This window comes from Poromitra crassiceps, assembly GCF_964638095.1.
Source record: "Poromitra crassiceps genome assembly, chromosome: 12".
NCBI classification, from domain to species: Eukaryota; Metazoa; Chordata; class Actinopteri; order Beryciformes; family Melamphaidae; genus Poromitra; species Poromitra crassiceps.
Genome location: NC_139632.1, coordinates 31699996 through 31707716, shown reverse-complemented (window position 1 = coordinate 31707716; position 7721 = coordinate 31699996). Strand labels below are relative to the sequence as shown.

At 46.5% G+C, this 7721-nt stretch overlaps 1 protein-coding gene across 1 annotated transcript; it reads left to right on the top strand.

Moving 5' to 3' along the window:
• Nucleotides 1-5353: 5353 nt before the first annotated feature.
• foxe3 (forkhead box E3) lies at nt 5354-7721 on the top strand (the record flags this gene model as incomplete). Its single annotated transcript, XM_083647331.1, has 2 exons — nt 5354-5852; nt 6961-7721. The coding sequence occupies 2 exons, from the start codon at nt 5354-5356 to the stop codon at nt 7719-7721; spliced, it is 1260 nt and encodes a 419-aa protein (XP_083503457.1).

Below are 7721 nucleotides of genomic sequence, written 5' to 3'. Positions count from 1 at the left end.
TATAATCCTAACCGAAGCAACACCTTTTCTAACCCTAATCCTAAACTAAATCACTTTGTTGGTGTGTGTGTGTGTGTGTGTGTGTGTGTGTGTGTGTGTGTGTGTGTGTGTGTGTGTGTGTGTGTGTGTGTGTGTGTGTGTGTGTGTGTGTGTGTGTGTGTGTGTGTGTGTGTGTGTGTGTGTGTGTGTATGTGTGCGTGCGTGCGTGCACACGTGTGTGTGCGTGTGCGTGTGCGTCTGTGTGTGTGTGTGTGTGTGTGTGTGCTTGTAAACCTAAACCTATTATGAGAAATACCATGAGTGGAATGGTGGAATGATGAGATTTATTACAAGATTTTGGCGATCAAAAAACACACTGGCCTGAATAGGCTGTTTTAGCACAAGAGGATGGATAACAGATTCTAATGTATTATTAACATTATATCATTATTGGGAAGTTAAGTTAAGTTAAGTTATCCTTTATTTATCCCCTTGGGGAAATGAATCCTCTGCATTTGACCCATCCTCTACTAGGAACCTTCCTAGAACTAGGAGCAGTGGGCAGCCACTGTGCAGCGCCCGGGGACCAACTCCAGTTCTTTTGCCAGTACCTTGGTCAGGGGCACTGACAGGAGTATTAACCCTAACATACATGTCTTTCTTGATGGTGGGAGGAAACCGGAGCACCCGGAGAAAACCCACACGGACACGGGGAGAACATGCAAACTCCACACAGAAAGGACCTGGGACGGACCGGGGTTCGAACCCGGCACCTTCTTGCTGTGAGGCAACAGTGTTAACCACTGAGCCACCATGCCGTCCAATTAGGTTATTAATACGCTGTCAGATCTGCTGGAGGTGCAACTCCTGGTGGACCCGGCAGTACATTTGTTGAATGATGACTCGCATATCTTCTTCAGCAGAAAATCACGTAATATCTGGCTAGCAGGTCTAACGGCCGCCAAGAAGATTGTTGCTCAACGTTGGAATCCTCCACATGATATCTCACATACTCATTGGCTTCGGAGCTTTTTGGACATTTCATACCTGGAACTATCTTCAGCAAGAATTAACAATGCAAAACCAAACACGATTTTAGTATGGACAGATTTAATTTCAAAGTTAAAAGGTCTTCTGATTAGGTGATTATTTTTATTTGATGTCTGCCTGTTTTTGTTTTTGTTTTTGTTTTAATTTATATGGTCAGTTGCAATATCCGGATTGGTGGTAGGGAGTGGGGGGTGGGGAGGGCATTGGGTGGGTAGAGGGATAAGCGGGGTTATAATAATTATTCATAATTGTATGGTAATAGTACGATAATGTATGTAATGTATATATGTTTTGCCTACAAAATAAAAAATTAATGATAAAAAAAAAAAAAACATATCATTATTGAATCACCTACAAATTACATCATACTATAGGCTCGTGTTGATTGGCTTTGAGTTTTTAGGCATTCACTCCATTCAAATGTCCTCTCAATGTTATGTGGAGACTTATTATTATGAAAACGCTGTGAACCTGGGGGGGAGGGGCTAAGATGAGACATGACAGGTGAACCTGGGGGGGAGGGGTTAAGATGAGACATGACAGGTGAAAAGGGTAAAACAAAATGTTTTCTCTTCGACTCTACTCATACTAAGCCAGAAATATCTCCTCCTTTGATAGACCGCCGTAAATATGAATCATATAATACCGTACCTATGATATATTATATATATTATATTGTAAGTTCTAATGGAGCTTCAGCTCTCACCTGAGGTGGTAATGAGCCAGCGCTTTGCCCCCCCCCCCCCCCTCATTACCACTGAGGTGTCCTTGAGCAAGGCACTTAACCCCAAACGCTCCAGTGGAGCTGCACAGTGGCCAGCAGATCAGACTGTGGCTGTACTGGTCCGCTGAGTGTGTGTGTGTGTGTGTGTGTGAGTGTGAACAGGGCACACCTGAAAAAGAAAGCATTGCTCTCAGTGAGACACCCCCCTCCCGCCCCCGTATAACTAAAGGTAAGATAAATAAAACATAAATACAATAAATCATGGAATCCTTTCCACGCGTGTCAAACTCAATTTGATCACAGGCCACGTCAGCATCATGGTTGCCCTCAAAGGGTCGGTTGTAAATGTGACATCATAGCCTACTTGTTATCATATTACCTCATCGCCTCTGATTCAAGTTATTATTGGTTTTACTAATAATTATTTAATAACAATAAGCAGAATTATAGAAAAAATAATGCCATACAGACAACTAGTACAACTATTATGAAAATAAATAAATGTACAAAGTGGTATAAGTACTGTAATAAAGTCAACATAACAATAGTTATTTTTAGCCATTGAATTGTATTGCACAAATTGTATTCTTGATTCTAAGATACATCCTAGGATGCACTGGGACACATCTTCAGTGATGTTTAGCTTGTTTAGTTTAGCTCTCTCGGGGCACATGAAATGAGGTGCCAGCCGGGCTGGATTGGGCCCGCGGGCCTGGAGTTTGACACATGGCTTTGTCCTATCTGACTATCTGACAACAGCTGTTTTGGCCTGGAAAAACATGCACAAGTGGGTTTTGTTTTTGACAATTTAAGAAGGCATACGAAAACTGTGTGTGTGTGTGTGTGTGAGAGAGAGAGAGAAGGTAAAGGGACAGCCTGGCCACGGAGCAGTGTATGGGGGCGTTGTTATAGTCAAGTCACTATATATCTCGAGTCGAGTCTCGAGTCCCCAGTGCATGTGTGAGTCCGAGTCACCAAAGAAGAGTGGGGCGGCTGTAGCTCAGGAGGTAGAGCGGGTCATCCACTAATCACTTTGGATAAAAGAGGTCGGTGGTTCGATTCCCGGCTCCTCCAGTCTGCATGTCGAAGTGTCCTTGGGCAAGATACTGAACCCCAAATTGCTCCTGATGGTGTGCCAGCAGCCTGCGTGGTAACCTGCCGCCATCGGTGTGTGAATGGGTTAATGTACCTACTGACTGTAAAGCGCTTCCAAAGCGATATATAAATGCAGGCCATTTAACATTTACCATTTACCAAGAGTCCGAGTTTGAGTCCGGGGCTTACTGAACATGAGCGTGAATCCACATGTAGGTGGAACACACACACACGCCTGCCCGTGCACTCAAATTAATAGTGTCCCTGTATAGCTATCAATATCTGATGCCAAATTATTAGGGATTATTAGGGCCTATTAAAAACAAATAAAGGAAAAAAACTGCTGAGTCATCAAATCAAAGTCGAGGCACTACAACAGTAGGAGCATAGTGGAGCAGGGAGCTATATGGAAGGGGGGCGGGGGGTATCCTTGGGCCTGGGCCCCGGGGCAGAGGGCCGCTTCCTGGCCTGAGCCCTGTTAGTCGTGCCTGAGCGGGCAGCTCCCACGCCTGTCTGAAGCTGTTAGCCACTGGCCGGGAGGCGCTAGGCTAGCTGGGCTTAGTGCTGTCTGAGCGGGGGGGGAACAGGGGGTGGGGGGGGGGGGGGGGCAGCTGGTAGAACCGGAGCTGGTTATGGTTTTTGACTTTGGTTTGATTCATCACACCATGTCTCTTTGATTGTACATTACATTACATTATATGACATAATTTAGCAGATGTTTTGATCCAAAGTGACTTATAATAGTATTGATATGAAGCGCTATACGCTGCATATTAACATCGAGTCCGACTCCTCGTTTCCAACTTCCAAGACCGAATGCATGAATGACTGGTCGAGTCCCATCCCGAGTTTGAGTCATCAGTGCTCAGGTCCAAGTCCAGTCAAACCAAACTAACGAGGTACGGTAGATATGAGCAATGAGGAGGACGAGGAGGAGCAGGCACAGTAGGAGGGGACGCCAGAAAGGAGCGCGCAGGGCACATTCTGTTTCTAGCTAATTTAATTGAGTTAAAATGTTCGACACACACAATGTAACATGCTACAGAGTAGAGTAGAACAGAAGAAGGTCATCCAAACAGCCCAACACAGTGTTCAAGCGATGGCAGCATCCTGCTGTGTATCTTAGCTTGTGTCATTAACCTCATCCCTCTATTTACACAAATAATCAATTAAGAGCACTATCATAGGCTGGTGTTGAAATGGCTCGTCTATTGTGCACAGAACTGTGTTTTCACTTGAAAATCCATAAGATAACAGCTCTCCTGTCTGCACCGGGGGACTGTTTGATTATCGTTCTACAAAAAATGAAAATGAAATGAGGGGATATTTACTTTTCTGACCCAAAAGCTTTCATAGCTCAATTGCTTGTTTTGAGTGGCTTTGTTATTATTTGTCAGTGGCTTGGATTGGCTGTTGGGTTTGGAGGAGCATGGAGCAGCTAGTGCTCTCTGACTGTTGTTTCTGTCTGGGATACACACACACACACACACACACACACACACAGACACAGACACAGACACAGACACACACGCACGCACGCACGCACGCACACACACACACACACACACACACGCACGCACGCACACACACACACACACACACACACACACACACACACACACACACACACACACACACACACACACAGCTGTCAGGGGAAAGCCACAGCATAGAGAGATAGCTGCAAAGACAGTGAGAGAATGTGTGTGTAGTGTGTGTGAGATTTTACACTTGCACTTACACTTGCTTTGGCAATGAATGTATATGTATGTTTCTCATGCCAATAAAGCCCATTTGAATTTAATTTAAATGAGAGAGAGAGAGAGAGAGAGAGAGAGAGAGAGAGAGAGAGAGAGAGAGAGAGAGAGAGAGAGAGGAGGGGTCAGCCAGGTCGGCAGTAGGCTACATCTAATATTGTGGAAACAGAATATGATCACGACATCAAACAGGCTTTAATGCAATGTAGTTGCATTAAATAATTGATTAACTTGTTAATTGATTAATTTACGAATTGGTTAATTGATTAATTCCCCTAACTATCCTGTATAGGCCTACACTTTAGAGGGATAGTCTAAAAATACTAGCAGCAAGCATGTATTAAAACGGAGTACTAACTAATAGACTACTTAATGTAGGAATACAGGGGATTTAAAAAAAATACCATAACGATAAGTTCAGTAGAATATGATTTTTCTTGGGAGGTTGGTGTGAAGCCAGGCAGGCCGTCAGGGGGGCACTATAATAGCCTGCCCTCCTGCCTCCATCGTCGTCATCAGGCAGCCATTTGACGTCATTCCTGCCCTGCTTTATAAAGCTGTCAACGCTTCCTCTCACCTGGAGAAACTCAGACCCCCCCCAAACACAGCGCAGGACGGGACAGACAGGCAACGACTGTTGTTGGCTTGACTAGTAGTCACCGCTTTAGGTAACAGCCTCAGCCTGTCAATTTCACGGGCATTCCCCTCAATTTCTTTCACCAGAGGAGGACAGTGAACCATTTCTTTTATGAATCTGGCAAATTATTCTTACTTCTCTGGCATGTGCAACATGACTGCTGACACGCAGCATTCGCCGGCCGAGGCAACGAGTCCCGTGGTCATGTCTCCAAGCGTCAGCCTGGACTCCCCTCTGATGCTGCAGGCCCGCTCCAAAGACAGCGTCCTCATCAAGTGTGAGCCCCGGGGGACCAGCCCCAGCACGGACGACCCCCAGCCCGAGGAGCCGCTGCCCTGCCCGGGGAGCCGCCGCAGGAAGAGGCCGGTCCAGCGGGGGAAACCTCCGTACAGCTACATCGCTCTCATCGCCATGGCCATCGCTAACTCCCCGGAGAGGAAGCTCACTCTGGGCGGCATTTATAAATTCATCATGGAGCGCTTTCCCTTCTACAGGGAGAACTCCAAGAAGTGGCAGAACTCCATCCGCCACAACCTGACGCTCAACGACTGCTTCGTCAAGATCCCGCGGGAGCCCGGCAGACCGGGCAAGGGCAACTACTGGACTTTAGGTGAGACACTAGCCTGGTAAGGTCAGAATGACCAAACATTTTAACTGATGTCACCAATGAAACTTCCCCAGTTACAAGTTTTCTGATTTTTTTAAATATGCAAATTATTCGAGGCAAAGGCTATAATGCGTTGAATAGCCTACATTTCCAGAACATTGGATAAAACCAGGTTCAAAATGATTGTTTCATATTGTTGACATACGGTAATATAGCCAAAGGTTTTTACAGAGGGGATTTGGATAGCCTATCTCTTTTTTTAATCAGAAAATACTGTCAACCAAAATCTATTTTTTCGCCATGTTTTTAGGACTAAAATGTTATATAAATCAGGCTATGAATGAGAAATGAACATGGCTCTGCAAAAACCTTCCTGGAATACAACTGGACAGTTTGGTGTGTGTGTTCTGATAGTGGAGATTTCAGAATCAGAAATCAGAATCAGAAAAACTGTATTAATCCCTGAGGGGAAATTGAGTAGAAATAGAGGTTATAGCATACAGTAAAGCAGGGATATTCAACTTGCTGCAGGGGCCACTTTAGCAAAATGACAGGATGGCATGGGCCAGTCAATAAACAAACATTATACATTTTTCTGTAGCGGATTGTAGGTTTTTGGGCTGTTATAGCCGGAGTTTAGTCTCACAATTTTTTGCACATAGGATATTTAGTTAGTTATTAAGTTAGTTAAATAGCCTACATATAAGCTAAGTGCCTGGGTGGTGAGCAGATGGCCATATTTGACAATAACATAGCCTACATAACTAACTAAATATCCTATGTGCAAAAAATTGTGAGACTATAACATACATCTTTAACTGTGTGGATTATTTGATTATTGCACAGATTGCATTATTTAGCAGTTATTGCACATTGAATTTTATTGCACAATCAGAGATACCCTGAGATATGCCCTGAGTTTTAGGCTATGAGAAACCTGAGATATGCCCTGAGTTTGATTGAGTAGGCTATGAGAAACCTGAGATATGCCCTGAGTTTGATTGAGTAGGCTATGAGAAACCTACTCAATCAGCCCTGAGTTTGATTGAGTAGGCTATGAGAAAGGGAAAACGACCTTTTGACCCTTCTCACTTGCCATGTCTCACTGTAGACCCCGCTGCGGAGGACATGTTTGATAACGGCAGCTTCCTGAGGAGACGGAAGCGCTTCAAGCGCACGGATGTCAGCACCTACCCGGGCTACATGCAGAGCTCCAGCGCCTTCACCCCCACGCCCATGGGCCGGCCATCCTACCCCAACACCCTGTACCCCGGCTACGGCTCTCAGCTGGCGGCCACATCCCCCCATCACCCGACCATGCTGCATCCTTACCAGCCCTCTGCCGGGGCCCAAGGACAGGCGCGCATGTTCAGCATTGACAACCTCATCAGCCAGCAGGGCGGCGTGGGGGTGCAGGGGCAGACCGGGCCCGGCGGGGAGGCGGTGCTGCAGGCCGGGGAGCTGCAGGCCAACATGGGCTGCTCACTCAGCGCAGACCCACAGGCCTGCTTCCAGAACCAGAACCTGTCTGCGGCCAACATGCTGAGCAGAACCAGTGCAGGGAACCTCCCCTCCAACCTCTACCCCTACTCCTCCTCAGCATCTCCTCCTCACCTGCCCACCATGACCATGACCCAGGCCGGCTACTCCCCCGCGAGCTCTCAGGTGTACTGCCCCGGGAACAGGCTCTCCTCCCCCGGGAGCTCTCAGGTCTACTGCCCCGGGAACAGGCTCTCACTGCCGGCTCTGCGCCCAGCCTCCTGTGCCGAGCACACGGACCAGCTACTGGGGCTCTCCGGGCCTATGAACTCCTACAACAACTCCTACATGAGACAAGCCAACTTTGCCTCAGGGTTAGAGCGCTATATGTGA